At 43.6% G+C, this 18,952-nt stretch overlaps 1 protein-coding gene across 2 annotated transcripts in view; it reads right to left on the bottom strand.

The window, feature by feature from the left end:
- The window catches only part of LOC137520525 (solute carrier family 2, facilitated glucose transporter member 11-like), a 97,212-nt gene extending 81,697 nt beyond the window's left edge, over positions 1–15,515 (bottom strand). The window contains exons 1-2 of one of the 2 annotated variants that reach the window (XM_068238739.1): positions 15,431–15,507; positions 15,097–15,220 (exon numbers count right to left, since the gene is read on the bottom strand). In XM_068238739.1, coding sequence (XP_068094840.1) covers positions 15,097–15,138 — 42 coding nt within the window. In that variant the 5' untranslated portion in view covers positions 15,139–15,220; positions 15,431–15,507. Of the gene's footprint in view, positions 1–15,096; positions 15,221–15,430 lie in introns of both variants that reach the window. The other variant, XM_068238740.1, reaches the window with a different exon arrangement.
- Positions 15,516–18,952: the final 3,437 nt, after the last annotated feature.

Genomic DNA, 18,952 nt, shown 5'->3' on the forward strand with positions numbered 1-18,952 from the left:
AACAGCACATTTAATGCCCCGTTTAGCTGTTCGTCTGAAAGAGCCCTAAGGCCTCTTTTTAGATGGTAGGGTGAACTGCGTGCTTGACGAGCAGTTTAGTCTTCCGTTTGCCGTCCGTCAGTTGCGATTTAAATGCAGCGGTTGTAACACCATACGTGTGAAGCACTCACATGGCTCACAGTGCTGCGACATGTTGAGTCTGAACATTGCTGTGGGGGCACTCGGATCTGACTCCATGTGCCTGTACCAAGCGCTAACAAGTGCAGGAGAGCAGCTGCCAGGCAGTGAATTCACCACCTGTCAGTTGCCCATGTGCAAGAGGCCCAAAACTGAGGACCCGTTCACACTAGAGGCGTTTTTGGTCTTTTATTAAGCGCAGGCGATTTTTAAAATTGCCCCCAAAATGCTTGTGCAATGGTTCTCTATGAGAAGGTCCATATTAGCGCGGTTCGTGTGCTGTGTTCAGCGAAGCGGTGCCTAGACCATTTTTGGGGTGATTTTGCCTCAATGGCAGGTATAGGAAAAACGCAAATGCTCATAAAATAGCCTTGTGCAGCGATTGCGTTTGCAAGAATAAATACATTGTATTTATTATTTTCCGGGTCAAAGAGTTCATTTCCTGACTTGCGCCATGGAATGAATTAAAAAAACGCTCAGGAAAAGCACTTAGAAAAGTGCTTTTCACAAAGACGCAACACCAACCCAAGCACCGGGAATTGAAAGAAAAAAATCACGTCAAAAAAAGCCCAAAGCTAACGCGAGCGGGATGCAATGTGAACAACCCTAACAGCTTGCTTCTCTGAGTTTGTCAAATGAAAATCAGCAGGAAGTGCATCTGTTTGGCCTGGTTCCAAGAGGCTGGCAATTTGCATTACAATTCACACGCAAGAAAGAATCATTACCATCTATTAAGCAATTTCTGGGTAGGAACACACTACGCAGAAACGCTAGCTTTGCGGAAAATGCAGCAAAAACGCACATAATGCTAGTCAATGGGCCACATGGAAAATGCATACGTTTGTGTTCTGCAATGTGTTTTTTTTTCAAAAAAGCTGGTCTTACTGCATATTTTTCTAAAATGCACATAATGAAAGTCAATGGTGACGCAGAGGCATTGCATTTTAGGCTGGTTTCACAGTGGGACGTTACTGGCGCACATTAGAGCAGCCTGTAACGCAGCCCACCGCACAGTAATGAAAAATCAATGGGCTGTTCACAGTGCCCACGTTGCGTTACAGTGTAACGCTGTACGGTCAAAGACAGTGCAGCATGCTGTGCGTTATACGCGGTTTTAGCCGTTTAACCGACTGTTTGCACATGCTCAGTGCAGGAGAGGCAGAGGGGAGAGTCCGCTATTGTCCCTAGCCACATAGCTAATATTAACTGCACTGTGTGACGTGCAGTGTTTACTTCCTGGAGCGGCCGCTTTGTGCGAAGATTGGCTGGCGGGACCACTGATGCGGAGTGTTCCGATCACGTGGTCTCCACAGTCTTTGGACGCATGCGCCGTTTTCGTTCTACCAGTATCGAACAAAACGGCACACCAAGAGACGCATAACGCGTCTCTATGTAGCGTCTGAGTTTAGCACCACCATGCGTTGCGGTAGGGGAATGTTATGCGACCTTAACGTCCCCTCTAATGCAACGTCTCTGTGTGAAAGAGGCCTTAGTGCATTATGTATGCCCTTTTTTTATGCATTAAAAAAAAAAGTTTATTATATATTTCTGCTTTCTGTTGACTTCCTAGTGATTTGCATAAAAAACATACAAAACATGCGATTAATATGTGCACACCGCAAACACATTAAAACGCACGCAAAACGCATAAAAAAAAGCATGTGCAGAACAAAAATGCAAAACGCAAACTTGCATAAAATTGCATAAAACACAGAAAATGCTCAAAAAATGCACAAACCCATATGCAACAAAACGCTACCTTTCCCGCACTGCCTAGTGTGTTCCTACCCTGAAGCTTTAAATAAGGATGATGAATGGACACTTTTTTCTGACTTGATTAAAGTTTGGTTGTCATTTGTATTCAGATCGAAACTGGACCAATCAAATACTTTTTGCTGATGATTTGAATCGCAGCAGAATCAGTATCAAGAATTCGCATCTCCTGGATTACCTCTAGTAACAAGTAGAGATGAGATGATCACTGACAGAGCAGGGACAAGGTCCTCCAGTACCCAAGGCTGAGACACCAAAGTGCGCCCCTCCATCCCTCCCACCCCAGCTGTCACACACTGATTGCTATTAGACTAAAGGTGCATACACACATCAGACTATAGTCTTTGGAAACTGAAAGATCACAGACCAATCTTACCACCCTTCATGTAGTATGAGAGCCATAGGCCACATACACACATCAGACTATAGTCTTTGGAAAATGAAAGATCACAGACCAATCTTACCACCCTTCATGTAGTATGAGAGCCATACTCTACACAGTCTTTTCTATGGAGCTGAACCCCACATCAGAAAAAAATCTTTGCAAGATGCTGCACAGACACAAAAGATCAGTATCTGCAAAAGATCTGTTCCTGCCAAAAATCCATTCCTGCAAATTGCAAGGATAGTCTATGAGATCTGCAGATCATCATACACACATGATTTAACTGGCATTCATCTGCAGATCAGATCCACCAGGATGGATTTTCAGATCTGCAGATGATTGCTTGATCTGCAGATGAATGTCAGTTAAATCATGTGTGTATGATGATCTGCAGATCTCATAGACTATCATTGCAATTTGCAGGAATGGATTTTTGGCAGTAACAGATCTTTTGCAGATACTGATCTTTTGTGTCTGTACAGCATCTGTGTGTGCAGCATCTTGCGAAGATTTTTTTCTGATGTGGAGTTCAGCTCCATAGAAAAGACTGTGTAGAGCAGGGGTCTCAAACTTGCGGCCCATTTGCGGCCCTCGATACAATATTTTGTGGCCCATGCCGGCAAAATCAAAAGACACGGAAGCAAACTATTTTTGCCTATTTTACCTTATAGTTCGCTTCAGTGCTTACAAGTAATCCGCCGCATCCCCGCCGCTAAACGAGGACTGCAGAGCCCCCAAATCCCCCGGGCAAACATCCATGACTGCGCTGAGGGGCTGTAGCTCTGCCCCTCCTGACGTCAATCACCGCACGGATTGCCGCCTCTCCCCGCCCCTCTCTGTGAAGGAAGAGTGAGAGGGGCGGGCAGAGGCGGCGATCCACCGCGATTGACGTCAGGAGGGGCAGAGCTGAAGCTGAAAGTTCTGCCCCTTCCAGGAAATGCCGGCGGATTGCCCCCCTTGTTTTGTTTTGTGGCGGGGACACGTGAAATCCCTTATGCGGCCCAGCCTCATCCTGACTTTGCCTCCTGCGGCCCCCAGGTAAATTGAGTTTGAGACCCCTGGTGTAGAGTATGGCTCTCATACTACATGAAGGGTGGTAAGATTGGTCTGTGATCTTTCAGTTTCCAAAGACTATAGTCTGATGTGTGTATGAGCCTTAAGAGGGCCACAGGGCCCACAACCTCCCCAACACCTTAATATCTAGTTATCTGGCTTGCAGTCACTGCTATGTATCCCCTTTTCTTATTTCTTTCTGCTTCATACACAATTAGGAATGACAGCTGAATGAATTGTGCGTCCCCTCCTACACTGCGCCCTGAGGCTGGAGCCTCTCTAGCCTATGCCTCGGCCCGGCCCTGATCACTGAGATGCAAGAGTTGCTGCATTTTGCATGCAACTTGGAATGAGGCAACATCAGTTATAAAGCCTGTTTGGCCAATTTTACCACTCTCATGTAGTAGGAGAGCTTACTTGGCTGGTTGCGGACTACTGCACATGTGCAGTCTCGGCAGCGTGTCTCCCCAATCGCGGAGCATTCTGTGCATGCGCAATAGCTATTTTTATGTACTGAGCCAGCACAGGACACTTGTCCACAGACAGGAGCATAAACAGACGTGCAGCCCAGTGCTGAGCGTTCAGCTGTCAGAAGGGCGCTGCAGCTGAACAGAGTAGTGTGTGATGACGGTGAAGGTACAGGAGCCCTGCAGGGAAAAAAAGCTCCAGGTAAGTTAAACTAACTTCCACTTAAGGTTCCTTTTAATAGGTTTGAGTTGATGCAAATTGTATGTTAATGTTATGCACATGTATGTCTGGGTCCTAACACACCAAATAGTGTTTTGCTATTGGTCGTTTTTGTTGCTATATGTCGTTTTAATTTTTTTTACAAACACCTCCATTGACTTCAGTGTTCTCCCCAGAAAGTTTTTGCGGCCAGGTGGCATGAAAAAAGTAGCCGGATGGGAGGATGCAGGGCTGCCACTTCTCTGTGTAACTCTGCTTACCACATAGGAGGAGGATGAAGAGGTGAGCCAATGACAGCCGGATGTTCACCAAAATTAGCGGGGTGGAGTACCCGGCTAAAAACGCCTGGGGAGAACACTGAACCTATAGTAAAATTATGATAAAATTGTAGCAAAATTTCTGCGATTGCGATTTTCAAAAAGTCGCAATTGTGGCTTTTTTTTTTTTAAATCGTGATTGCGGCAATTTTGCTGGAATTTTACCAGGATTTTAATGTAAGCCAATAGAGGCTGCGTAGAACGGGAGCTTGTTAATTATTTCTCAGACCTGGACTAATCCACTGGCTGGCAGCAAACCTGAACTCTCCCACAGTCTACATAAAGTATCCTGTGGTATAACTGTGTTTTACATGCCAACAAGGAAGCAAGCTGAAGTTTCTTGCAATGTAGACAGCTGAACTGAAGGGGTTGCCTTTTTCTGAACAATAGTAAGGTACCAAAGCTCGGGTCAAAAAGGAAATACCCAGGGCCGGATTTGGACATTTTACCGTCCAAGGCCCACTGTCACCAAACGCCCCCCATCCTGTGTACCCCCCGTCCTGTGCTCTGGTCTTGTGCTCCCCCCATCCTATGTACTTCCCTGGTCCTGTGCACCCCCCCCATTCTGTGCTTTGCTTGGGGGAGCACAGGACTAGTGCTCCTGTGCTCGCCCCTTTGTCCACGGACTGGATTTGTGACTGCTGTGGTTTACATGTTTGGCAGTTTAACTGCCTAAGGCCTGGAACCCACTGAAATCAGCAAACGCAAAACGCAACCGCTAGCGTTTTGTCTGAGCGGTTTGCAAGCGGATTTATGTGCGTTTTTGGTCATGTTTTGCAACATTGTATTTTTTTGCCCAGCGGGTGCGTAGTGTTTTGCGTTTTGCGTTTTTATCCTGATTGGTCCTGTGAATTATTTTTCATTTTGTTACAGTGTGCTGAACCGCAAAACGCTAGCAAAACCGCTCAGTTTAGGTTTTGCTGAGCGTTTCCGCTAGCGGTTCAATACTTTACATTAAAGCGCTAACGCTCCCAAAATGCTGCAGGTCCTGCGTTTGCGTTTCTGAGAAACGCAAACGCTCCTGTGGAAGTTGCCCCATCCATTAACATTAGCCCAGCGTTTTGGCAAACTGCTAGCGTATCGCAGTGCTGCCAAAACGCTGCCAAAAGCGCTCCTGTGGGTTCCAGCCCTTAGTGTGAGTAAGATAAGGAAAGCCTCTGGATCCTGTAGAGGCTTCCCATGTAATCCTCTGGTCCTTCATTGCTGCTCTCGCCCCCGCCCCCAAAGATATCTGATCAAAGCACGCTCCTCTTCAAGCACAAGCTTGGCTATGAGTATGGCCTTGCCTGATCCGTCATGCACAAGTGGTTCTGTGCTACTGCACTAGAAGCACCCACCCACATTTATGCCATAATTGGAGCATGGCCCAATAGAGGAAGCCTTTATAGGATCCAGTGGCTTCCTTCTCTTCTTAGGTAAGTATTTCCTCTTTGACACGAGCTTTGGTTCCGGATTTACTTTGAGGCTGCTTCCACAGTGGGAAGTTAAAGTCCCACGTTACAGCAGCCTGTAACGCAGCCCAACTCACAGTAATGAAAAATCAATGTTTTGAAAAGTTCAGAGTGCCCACGTTGCGTTACATTGTAACGTAGCACGTTGAATGAAAGTGCAGCATGCTGTGCGTTATACTGGGCTTTAGCTGGGTTAGACTGCTTGCACATGCTCAGTGACTAGCCACATGGCTAATTAATATTCACTGCACTGTGGTGACATAACCTGGACTCCTAGTGTTGTCCGGATCATGAATGAATCGTTCATTTGATCTGGATCTTTTTTGTGAGTCGAATCATCTGGATCATCACAATAAACGATTCGGTTCATAGTGGATGTTTGTCTGGAAGAAACAAGAACATACAGAATGTACAGTGCAGGAAAAGTCATGTCCTGCTAGTCATTTCACCCCAAGTCTTTCCCTAGTAAAATGATTCAAATGATTTGGTTCAAAGATCTGGATCTTTTAAATGATCCAATTCGAATCATCGGAATCCTTGAAAAGATCCGGACTTCCCATCACTATCCTGAAGCGGCTGTTCTATCAGTATAGATAGAACGAAAACAGCGCATAACGCGGCTCAATCTGACATCCAACTTCAACACCACCATGCATTGCGTTAGGGGCACGTTATGCGACCGTAACGTCCCCTAAAACGCAACGTCTTGGTGTGAAAGTGGCCTAAAGGGAACCAAGCTCCACTTTTCTTTCCCTGCAGTTTCTCCTGGTTTCAAATAGCTATAGGAGCTGCCATGTGTTCCCCATTCCCTTCTAGCTGGATTTATTTATCCAGGAGCAGGTGTGACAATAGCACCTGTGACTTTTCTACACTCTTTGTAGAACAGTGTTTTAACCCGCCCCCCCCCATGTAAAATATACAATGATACACCTACTCATATATAGTACCACCCATCAGCAGTGGCCAATCATTTCAAAATGTTCTAAACCAATCAGTTACATCCACAATCCAGCGGACCTGATAGGAGACTGAAATGCTCACCTGAGCATGGAATCACTTGTGTGCTGTGTTGTGCGGCCTTGCAGCTTGGCCTTAAAGCTGCAGTGGCCAATTAGGGAAAAAACAGGCTGGTCTTTAGGGGGGTTTAACACTGCGGTCCTCAAGTGGTTAAGCATGTTTGTGCCTGGCACTAGCCTCAACTTTTCCATGTTCCAGTAGGGACAATGTGGCATTGCTGTATTTTAGTCTGTTTTTCTAATATGATGCTACAGGGGGGAGAGTGAACCCATGGGTGGGTGGAGAGACACCAAACTCCACACTGAACAGGGAATAAAGCAGAGATCACTTTAGACAGTGATATATATATATATATATATATATATATATATATATATATATATATATATATATATATATATAGTAATTTCTTACACTGTGGTTGCATACTAGCATTCACCCAATAAGAACGCTTGTCCCCGTAGCTAGAAGAGGTGGGCGATTCCCCCTGAAGCAGAATTACTGGTGGGAAATACTGAGCACAAACTGTGAGGCCTGGAACCCACTGAAAACCGCAAACGCAAGACGCAACCGCTAGCGTTTTGTCTGAGCGGTTTGCAAGCGGATTCATGCGCGTTTTGGGTTGTGTTTTGCAACATTGTATTTTTTTCCCCAGCGGGTGCCTAGCGTTTTGCGTTTTGCGTTTTTATCCTGATTGGTCCTGTGAATTATTTTTAATTTTGTTACAGTGTGCTGAACCGCAAAACGCTAGCAAAACCGCTCAGTTTAGGTTTTGCTGAGCGTTTCTGCTAGCGTTTCAATACTTTACATTGAAGCGCTAACGCTCCCAAAATGCTGCAGGTCCTGCGTTTGCGTTTCTGGGAAACGCAAACGCTCCTGTGGAAGTTGCCCCATCCATTAACATTAGCCCAGCGTTTTGGCAAACTGCTAGCGTATCGCAGTGCTGCCAAAACGCTGCCAAAAGCGCTCCTGTGGGTTCCAGCCCTGAGGCTGAACATAGTTGGCTTTTTGCCTGTAGATCAATGTCTGTAGCATTATACAGCTAAGACCTATAGACCCTTGGCATAGAGTATTGTGACCATTGCAATGCTAGCTGAATATAGGTAAGGATTCAGCAAAGATTTCCAGCTTTATGTGATCAAAGGACAATTACTTTAAACTATTCTATAACAAATGTTGCCGTTCATTAACTCAGACAGTTCACTTATTAAAGTCCTGTATGTTTCCAATGAAGGGTATCAAAGGCACTCGTTTCCCAAAGCACACAGACAGAATGCACTCTTACCTGAGGTCAATCTACTTTTCCATCTGGTTAGCCATTTGTGTGATGGTCTTAATCTCGGGATCTTGGTCTAATTTCAGAAATGAAGAGTAATGTCTGCATTCCTTGTGGATTACTCACTGCAGTTACATAAGCCAGCAAGAGGGGGTGCGGCCAAAACTCAGAAGACTGTGTGATCAGCTGTCACCTATGTGACGTATTCATAAACTACATGAATTGTATTTGCAAAAAAAAGCTAATTACTGTGTTTTGGAGAATAGCCATCACAGGGAAATTGTATTTGTTAAAGAGGAGCTGTCAGCCATACTATCTCAGGAAAAAAAACCAAATATATAAGTAAATAAATACTTGCTCTACTTACATAACATATGTATTGCACTGTCCATGTTATGATTCCTGTGAATTTTATAAAGGAAAAGTAGAGAATCCTATTCTAGACTATTCCATATTTACTGTGGCTATTTTGAAGCCAGTCGTGATGTAATATCCGCCCTTAGTCACCTCTGCCTGATTTGCCCGCCCTTTACCATAGAAAGTGCATTGTTTCAGCCTGAGACATTTTGGCCAATCAGAGAGGAACAGAGGTGTGGGAGGGGAAACAGGAGGGAAAGAGGCTTCAGCCAATCAGGCTGCATTAGTTACGTCTGAGGGGAAGTAGAGAAGCAAAAAAAGACAACCCAGCATGCCCTGCTTTCTGTTTACCAAATAAGAGTCAGGTAAACTGGGGAATGATAATTTATCAACAAGAAAAGTAATAGGGATTTTAACTTTTGGATTGCCTGATTAGCATCCTTATTATAAAAATAAAGAATTGATTTTATGCCCGACAGTTACTCTTTAAAGAACACTAGATGATCAGCGGGAGATGGATAATTTATCTACACAGCAGGAAACCAAGGCTTGGGCATACAACATTAGTCAAATAACAGCACTAAGGCACTGAGTTGTAAAATTATTTTTTGCTGGCTATGTTAACCCCTTTCAGCCACATAGAGTTTCAGTGACTCAGAGAACAATTTTTTTTCTTGTGGCCACCAATCCGTTGTGGGGATCGTACGTAAGGAGAGCGCACTGACTGGTCTTACACGCGGGAAGGAGAAAACGTCCAAAACTAATGACGAACTATTTCTCTTTCAGACATCGTTCGAAAATTTATGAAACAAACGACAGCTTTAACGAATGATCCACAACGATGTTCGGCAGATAATCATTTATAGTCAGCCGTGTATACAGAGCTATGGACGATTATAAAACTGCGTGTCTGTGAAGCCTATGCTTGTTGCATGTTCTGCATTGTGTAACCATTACATTGCAAAAGATTGTTTGGCATTTTGGGTGCAGTGGTCTAACTTTGTTCAAGTCATATCAGTGCACTGTGCATTTTATAGTCTGTGGAATGATTGTTCATCGTTTGTTTACTACAGTTCTATCTTTTGGTGTGCGTAGCTGCTGTGAGCTGCAGTGTGTACTTGGAACTAGGTCTCTCTGTACAGTGATTTATAGGCACAGTGTGCTCAGAGAATGTTAATTTACTGAGCAGCAATGGGAAAATGATGTTATATAAGTGTATCTGACTATGCAGTACCAGTGAGAACAAAATATGAAAACTAGGGAAGCTAATGTTCAAAAAGTCTCATTTGGGGTACATTCACAGTTGGGCATTGAGGTGTGGCATAATGGCTGCTTTGTAACAAGGTTTTCCGCACTGCAATGATACCCCTATGTGACACCCACAGTGCAGTGCATGCGTTATAACAGCGTGTTGTATCCCAACACACTGCAAGCAGTGTGTCATTGCAAATTGTGCACGTTAACAGTGACAGTGAAGCAGTATTTCCGTTGATTGAACGCTTCACTGTATACAGGGAAGGCAATGCAACACTTTGAACGTAGCCTAAATTGTTCCCAATTAAGTTACCTTTTTTGTTACTACTAGTATACAGTTTTGTTTATGAAGTGCTAAAAAGTCATTACAAAGATAAGGTGAAAAAGCACTGTATCTCATGAGACATTTTTCCTAAGATACAGTAATTCATGAGAACATTTATTTTTATGCATCAGAGCCTTATAGCAGAGTGGAAGGCAAAACACAGATAACCACAACATATTTTGTCTATCTGAGAGGTTTAACTATTAGCAACGAATGATTGCTATGGGACAATCTTCAAACCCCCCTTCCCCCCCCCCTCTTTCACCTTACAGATTGCCCTTTTGCAATATTGAGTACAAGGGGCACATTTTAATCTAGTGCTAGCAGAGGTGGGGGTACATAACTCTCCATATGGAGTCCAAGGAAGGTGGGTGGGAGTTGTGGTTGAACCTGGGACTTTTAATAATAAAGGAACCCCCAGAGACCACTGGTAAAAAGGAAAGGAGGGTTATTTTTACCACCCTATCAATAATAAATGTTTAAAAATAATGACTTCTGTACTCTTCTATTTTCATCTTCAGCCTCCATTCTTGACCTGGACGCTTTCTATAGCAGGGTCCCCTACCTTTTTTCAGCCTGAGGACCGCTTTGCAGTATGACATTTTCCCCAGGGACTGGTGGGGGGAGGGTGGGTGGTTGTGGAGTCAGATGTGTTGGGGAATTTCACTGGGAGGGGGGTGCAGATTGTTTTGACAGTGTGCGGCTAGGTTGTTCCCCAAGATGGTTGTGGTGGGGTGGTGGGGGGTACGGTGATGTGTTGGGGTAAAAGAGCGGGGAGGTAAGGGAGAGGGGCAAGTGGAATTGGGCCCCCAGCAAATACATTTTAACTAGGCCGGGGTTGACCCCCCAACCTCCCCCCCCCCCCCCAAAAAAAAAATACATTGTGCCCTGTATCTTGGTACAGAGCCAGGTCCGTCAGAGCAGTCCTAATATTAGGTGGGCCTGGAGTGCCACCAACCCTCTTTTCCCCCGGCATCCTGCACTTAGGAAGCTCCTGGGCTTAGACAGGGTGAGGCTGGAGGTGACCATGTCCAGTGAGTAGGCTTAGGAGGGATGTAGCAGTTCATGGAAATGCTCCTCTGGCTGCTGAGACTGTGGTATAGTTGCACACAGGGCTCTGTCCCTTCAGCGTGCCTGTGTAACCTGGCTGCCGGCACAGGTGAGCTGGTCCATGGCCTGGCCTCTCTCAATTCATGCACAGCCTCACCAGGTGGCGCCTTCCTCTTCTTACTGCATTAGCTGTACTGCAGTGTACTTCGTATGGCTCAGACAACAGACAACTGTAAGGACCGTACAGCACCACTTGGTGACGCGGTGCTGCCCGCTACTGTGCATAAATGCATTCAGAGAGAGGCTAGGGCCCGGGGGCCGGCTCAAAACATCCCGTGGACCGGCATTGGGTCATTGGGCCTGTTTTATAGTAACATCAACCTCTTCTGTTTACTACTTCTTTCTTTTGACATTAAACTTTTTCTAGCCTCTAGTCTTTTTATTATGTTCCTCTATACAGTACCATAATCTTGATTGCAGCATGTATTTAATAGAGCTTTACAGTGGTGAAGGGACATGCTCCCACACCCCAAAAAGAAAATATATTTTAAGTAAAAGTAAATTCATTATTTTAACCCTCTTAAACATAAGAACAGTATCACCAGCCATCACTCTGCCTGGCCCTATTTGAATAATGGCCATGACGGCCACCACTGTGATGGCCAGCAATGTACAGGTAAGGCAGGGGAGGGACACACTTGACTTTTCTCCTGCATTTTTTTCTGCACAGAAAAACTGATTTAAACTGAGAACTCATGCTAATCAATGGACTAGTTCACACTTAATGTGTTTTTTGCGCACAGAAAAAAAATGACATCCTGCAGGATAATTCTGCACATTTGTCAGTTTTCTCAATTACATTAGCTGTGAAAACAAAATGCATGCCTTTTCTGCATACAAGCATACATGGTATGCAGAAAACGCATGCAGAAAACTGAAAGGCAAGTGTGTTCCGTGACAGAACTTGATGCTTGTATGTTGCACCGTTTCCCTATTGAGCACAATGAAGCTGTGCGCAACTATAGCTGCAGCCGGCCATAACACTGCAATAGCTCACACTTTTGGCTGTACACATCTGCTCAGGTGGTCACAGGAGCATAAATGTGAGGAATTGTGCCATATTTGGTAAGTTAAGGGCTCTTTTACACTACGTGCCATTCTGATTTTAATGCTTTTTCACATGCGATTCCGATTTTTGATGCAATTGAGGCTTCTTTTACACTGTAAATCACAATTCTGATTTCGGATTCTAATCTACAATTTCGATTCACACTTTTCCCAGGATGCTAGTAGCACAGGAAGAAAATCGCAGCATGCAGGCTCTTTTACATTACATACGATTTCAATTTTGATGTGATTAAAAAAAAGTCCTGCACGCTGTTATTTTTTTTTCTATGTTTTTCTTCTTGTGTTGGTCGTATCTAAATCGGAATAATGATTTATTTCCATGGTCATAATAATCAGTCTTGTTTATGGGGTATCAAAGATGTTTATGGGGAAAACTGTTAACAAGAAGTGAACTGTAGTTATGATCATTGTTTACCCTGACCAGTAATTCACTTGATTATACAACTTAACATACATGGCTTTTGTATGAAAAAAATCCCCAAGCCGACCCTAAGGGCCTGTACACACTGCTGCGCTTTTAAAATCGCATGCGCTTTTTAAATCGCAAGCCTTCATGAGAATAGGAAAAGCGCATCGCACCAGTGTGTACAGGTCTCCACGATTTTCATTATTTTTCAAAAGACCTTGTGATTAAAAAGCGCATGCGATTTGAAAAGCGCAGCGCAAGCGCAGCAGTGTGTACAGGCCCTAAAGCTATGCCTCACACAGCTGACATATATAGCATACATTCTATGCACAGCTCTATACACAGGCATAACTACAAATCTCTGTGCCCCTTCGCAATGCTTCAGCAAAGCTGGCGCTTGTGTGATAGCAGAGATGGCAGCCTCCAGGAGAGCAAGCCAGGTGGGAGTAGAGGGGCAGAGATTTATGCTGGCACAGGTAGCTAGCACACCTGTTTTGCTGTGCCACTCCATGTGGCTATCATTAAAGGTTACTGGGGGAACTTCAGTGGAAGAACCTGTGTCAGATGGAGGGCAAGATGTCATCCCCCAGGCCCTGGTCCCCCCCCCCCCCCCTCCGTGACTGCAGGAACTTTTACCTCAGTAGTTATGTATCTGTATTCCATTTATTTGTTAAGGTATAGGGGATCAGTACAGCACTGTTCAGCAAGGCTGAAAAAATATTTATTTATTTATTTATTTATTTTATGTATTATCTTATTATTCGATTTTAAAGCAAAAATCTGTAGGAAAATGTTCATATATGGACACTGCTGCTGATCCCCTGATATGATCACTTATGCCCATCACATACATTATCACAAGTATATTCAAACCCAGTGGCATTATGGAACAATTTTTAAACATTTATAATTACTTCCCCCGCGTGTTTTGGTGAAGAAAGTATGCAAGAAGAACCCTTACACGTGTATTTTATGACAATGCACATCTCATCCTAATATTGTAACCACAGTTGTATGCAACCAAAGAGTATCTGATTACATTTCAATTAAAAGACAAACAGAACTCTGTTGTTGAACTGGGAAATGAATAGTGTTAAAGTTTGTCATTTATACCTTTTTACATATGTTTTTCACATGCAAGCAAGCAAGCATGCATATTAAATCCGCTATTTGTTTAATAATTTCTCTGACTGACTTTAGTCCCTAAGAAGTAGAAAAATGCCTTTACATTCTTGTCAGCAGGAGCAACATAGGTATCTTCAGAGAGGACAGACTATCGGGTTCTGACCCGGATAGAAGGCGGCTTACCATTAACTGATATCAACGCCTCAACAGGAAGTACAATCTTATTCACGCTTAAACAGTGTTGCCAACTCATCCCTTTAATTACTGACACATATGAATTATACAGGTTTTGTGGCTAGGTAGATGCAGTTAAGGCACTGATTATGTGCAAATAGCCCCAGAACCTGTATAACTAAGATGTGTCAGTAAGTAAAGGGATGAGTTGGCAACTCTGTGCTTAAAGGACACCTGAAGTGAGAGGGATGTGGAGGCTGTCATATTTATTTCCTTTTAATCAATTCCAGATGCCTTGCTTTCTGCTGATCTTTCATGCTTCAGTGGTGTCTGAATCACCCACCTGAAACAAGCATGCAGCTAATCCAGTCAGATTTCAGTCAGAAACAACAACTGATTTGCATGCTAGTTCAGGGTCTATTAGAGGCAGATAATCAGCAGGATAGTCAGGCAACTTGCATTGTTTAAAAGGAAATAAATATGGCAGCCTCCATATCATACCAAAATCAAAACCGATTGCCTTTTGTGATCTTTCAGACCTCCTAATAAGTGGAAAAGGTATTTCCTAATGAATTATTGGAATGTGCTTTTTCTGGCATTCTATTTTAAGATGTGTGTGCCCAAAGCATACAATATTTGACAAGTATAAAGTTAGCAAACCTGTACTAAGAGGCACATCATAATTATGGTACCTAATAAACACAGTTTCTTACATATGATAGGTACAGAGGGATGCTATACAAGAGATACAATACTAGAGGAAATAAACATCACTGTGGGCTGTAGCTATCAGCCTGATCACAGCTGTCGTTTCTGCCCTGCACTTGGAAATGACAATCAGAAGTTAGTTCTTGTGGACAATAATTTAATTCCCTCTAATTTTCATCAGGCAGCTCTAATATCTCTGCGTGGCACAACTTGAATTTTAATATCATGTGAAACGTCCTATTATTTGAAAACCTATATTAGACAGGTCCATGCTATTTGTATACCAGACTCTGAGTGATCCATGTGTGTGAGAGATAAACACAAGCATCCAGCAGGTCTCCAATTATAGCTTAGGCTGTAAGCGGATTCTCTTGAACAGCCACCCTCATTCATTCATATCTCCAATGTAAGTATATGGCAGACAGTTACTTACCCCAGTTCCAATCCTCCTCAGTAACAAAGGCTGGGATTCCATTGCTGCGGCCAACCACTGCTGGAGTGCTGCTTCTTAATCTAACTGTAGAAATGGCTGTGCCCTCTTTCTCTCTCTCTGTCAGCTACATTTCACCCAGTGGAAACAATATGAACCATTATACTAGCAGAAAACACCATGCATAATAAAATGGATCATGCAAACATCATTTAACACAAGATGCTTTGATAACAACCACAGCATGTTACATTTCAAGTCAGTTGAGTCTGTAAGGATGTACGGTTAATTACTACCGCAAAAAAACAAACAAAAAAAAAAAAAAACCACACCGTACCTTCAAAATCTCCATGTTAATTTGGGATCAGATGTGTAAATTCTGATTGTTCCGGCAAATGGGAAATGTTCATGTGACTGTCAGTGCAAAGGTTTTTTTTAATGCCTTTTTTTACAGACATACTCTCAGTTTCAAAGTTCACCCACTTGGAAAAGAGGGAGTGTTCAACTTTTTTCAGGTCTGCCTTCAATTCTAAATAGCTGTGAGTGATAAAAGAGACACAGAAGGCACAATTCTTCTTGGATGCAATTCAGAATTAAATAGACAATAAAGTCTTATTAGTTAGATAAGAGGTTACTAATGCCAGTTTGTCCTTCGTACAGTAGAGTCTCCGTTATCCAACACTGACTGGGATCAGCTGATGCCGGATGAGTGTACTTTCTGGTTGCTTGAGACTCAATGTTAAAAATAGGCATTGTTAATACAGTAATATACCGCACTCTGTATACACACCATGAACTCTGTATTAAATGTTAAAATACAGTAATTGAAATTATATTAACCTTGGTGGAGCCATGGAACCCAGTCTTTAAGCACAGCAGAGCCCACAAATAGCCCAAGAAGTTGGCCTTCACCCCTGTGAGTACTGCCAGCAATTTGTACTGCTTAGTTGAGACTGCTGGGTAGTTGAGTTGCAGATAACCGAGATTTTACAGTATTTAATTTTTTTAAGAAAACATGTACATGTAAGTGTCTGCTCCACCCAGAACTGAAAATTGCAAATGTCTGTGCATAGGTGACAAACGTCAGTTTTATTTCAGAAAATTTAATTTCAGGATTCTGTATATAACATAAATAGCACGTAATAACACACTAGCAAATGTCTACCCATTGAAGCAGAATTGTAAAAGGTGGAAAGAATATAATGTGACATAAAGCATAGAGAGGAAGTGCAATGACGTATGAGGTACAGGGAGCATTGAGGTATACTAACGCTCGGAAACTACAGAGAGAATTGAGATACAACGAGGTTCAGAGCGTGCTGAGGTATAATCAGTGGTATCACTAAGGCTAAGTAAGTGATCCGCCACTCATTCGAGAGGCGCACTGCCTAATCATGTGTTGAGGAACATATTGCATAATTATATTTTGGAAACACGCTGCCTATTTATGTGTTTGCACATATGCTGCTTAATTTTGTATTAGAGCAATATGCATGATTATGATGTTTGGGAGTATATACTGCCTAATTATGTTGTCCAGGGAAAACACTTTACCTATTTATGTTGTTTGGTGAAATTATGTTTTTTTGGGGAGGTAAGCATCCTGCCTAATTATGTTGGTTGGAAGAACATACTGCCTAATTATGTTGTTTGGAGCAGAGTTCCCCAACCCTGTCCTCAAGGCCCACCAACAGTACATGTTTTTCAGAAAACCACAAACATGCACAGGAAAGGTAATGAGTTTCTCAGCAGAGCTGATTAACTACCTCTGTGGATTTCCACAAAACATGCACTGTTGGTGGGCCTTGAGGACAGGGTTGGGGAACACTGGTTTGGAGTATATAGGGCCAAAGTATATTGTTTGTGGAGGCACTTAATTATGTTGTTAGGAGCATATGCAGACTAGTAATGTTGTTGTGGATATATGTTGCCTAATTATGCTGTTTTGGAGACATGCTGCCTAGTTATGTTATGGAGGATCTTGCTAAATCGAAATCTAAGATTCCAAAAGTGTTTCTAAAGTAAAACGAGCTATATTATTGCATCTCATATAGCTGATTATACAGTAATTGTGGCCTAATTTTTGTAATTAAGCACTTAAAGAGACTCTGTAACAAAAATTTCAGCCTTATTTCTTCTATCCTATAAGTTCCTATACCTGTTCTAATGTGGCCTGTCTTACTGCAGCCTTTCCTAGTTGCACAGTCGCTGTAATATCTCTGTTATCTAATCTAATCTTCTTTCCTTTGTCAGCTTTGTCGGCTCAGGCAGGAATGTGCTGCTCTGCTTGTGATAGGGAGAAGCTAACCGCTCCCCCCTCCCCCCCCCATCAAATTCTCTCCAACCCTCTGAGTAGCAATAACTGGTTTGAATGAGCTCCCCTCCATTTTGCTGCTCTGCCCCTCATTTGGCAAAGAAGCAGTGCATGCCCAAAGCATTCCCGGCCTCGGCTGCTGTGCACATCTGAGTACGAAATTGCAAGGAGCATGAGTAGCCAGAGCATGTGCTGCTTCTTTGTCCACTGTGCGACTGGCTACAGACAGTCAGAGCCACAAACAGGTGACAGAGCAGCGTTATTGAAAGAAGCTCATCCAAAACAGAGAACATGTGAGTAGAACAGTGGTTCCCAACCCATGTGCCGCGACACATACATGTGTAGCGGCAGCTTCGGGTATGTGTCGCAGTGTCAGTCAGCTCTCGGAGGAAAGCAGCGCAGTGGAGGAAGAGCTGTGGGCAGCGGCAGAGAAGGGGGCCATCTCACCCCCCTTCTCTCACCTTAGTGCTCTCCCTCCCTCACTCTCTCCTCCGGAGCGAACTGCGGTCAGGCGTTTGCAGCGGGCGGGACTTACCTTCCGTGTCGCTCCAAGCGCCGGAAGTTCTGGTGCAGCAGCCGCTGCTCTGGTCTGGATCAGACCAGAGTAGTGGCAAATCATCCCGCGCCGGCGACGAGACGGAGACATGGAAGGTAAGTTCCGCCCTTCTGCCTGCCACGCACTTCGTTCCGGAGGAGAGAGGGAGAGCACCCTGAGGTGCCGCTCTCCTTCCCTCGCTCTTTCCTCCTGGGGGGTGGGGCACCTGGCTACATATACTGGGCACATATACACCTGACTACATATACTGGGCACATATACACCTGACTACATATACTGGGCACATATACCCTTGGCTAAATATACTGGGCACATATACCCCTGGCTAAATATACTGGGCACATATACTCCTGGCTACATATACTGGGCACATATACCCCTGGCTAAATATACTGGGCACATATACACCTGACTACATATACTGGGCACATATACCCCTGGCTAAATATACTGGTCACATATACACCTGACTACATATACTTGGCACATATACCCCTGGCTAAATATACTGGGCACATATACACCTGACTACATATACTGGGCACATATACCCCTGGCTAAATATACTGGGCACATATACACCTGGCTACATATACTGGGCACATATACTCCTGGCTACATATACTGGGCACATATATCCCTGGCTACATATACTGGGGACAACTGGCTGTTTGTCATTATGTGCATTTACTGGTGAAAAGATGTCTCTTATTATGTGTATTTACTGGTGAAAATCTGTCTCTTATTATGTGAATTTACTGGTGAAAAGCTGTCTCTTATTATGTGCATTTACTGGGGAAACGTTGTCTCTCATTACGTGCATTTACTGGTGAAAGGCTGTCTGTCATTATGTCTCTTATGTGCATTTAGTGGGGAAACGCTGTCTCTCATTACATGCATTTAGTCTACGTGTCACGGAGATCTGAACGTTTGGTTTGATGTGTCACGACTCCAAAAAGGTTGGGAACCACTGAAGTAGAAGATCTAAA

Source organism: Hyperolius riggenbachi, chromosome 1 (assembly GCF_040937935.1).
Source record: "Hyperolius riggenbachi isolate aHypRig1 chromosome 1, aHypRig1.pri, whole genome shotgun sequence".
Taxonomy (NCBI): domain Eukaryota; kingdom Metazoa; phylum Chordata; class Amphibia; order Anura; family Hyperoliidae; genus Hyperolius; species Hyperolius riggenbachi.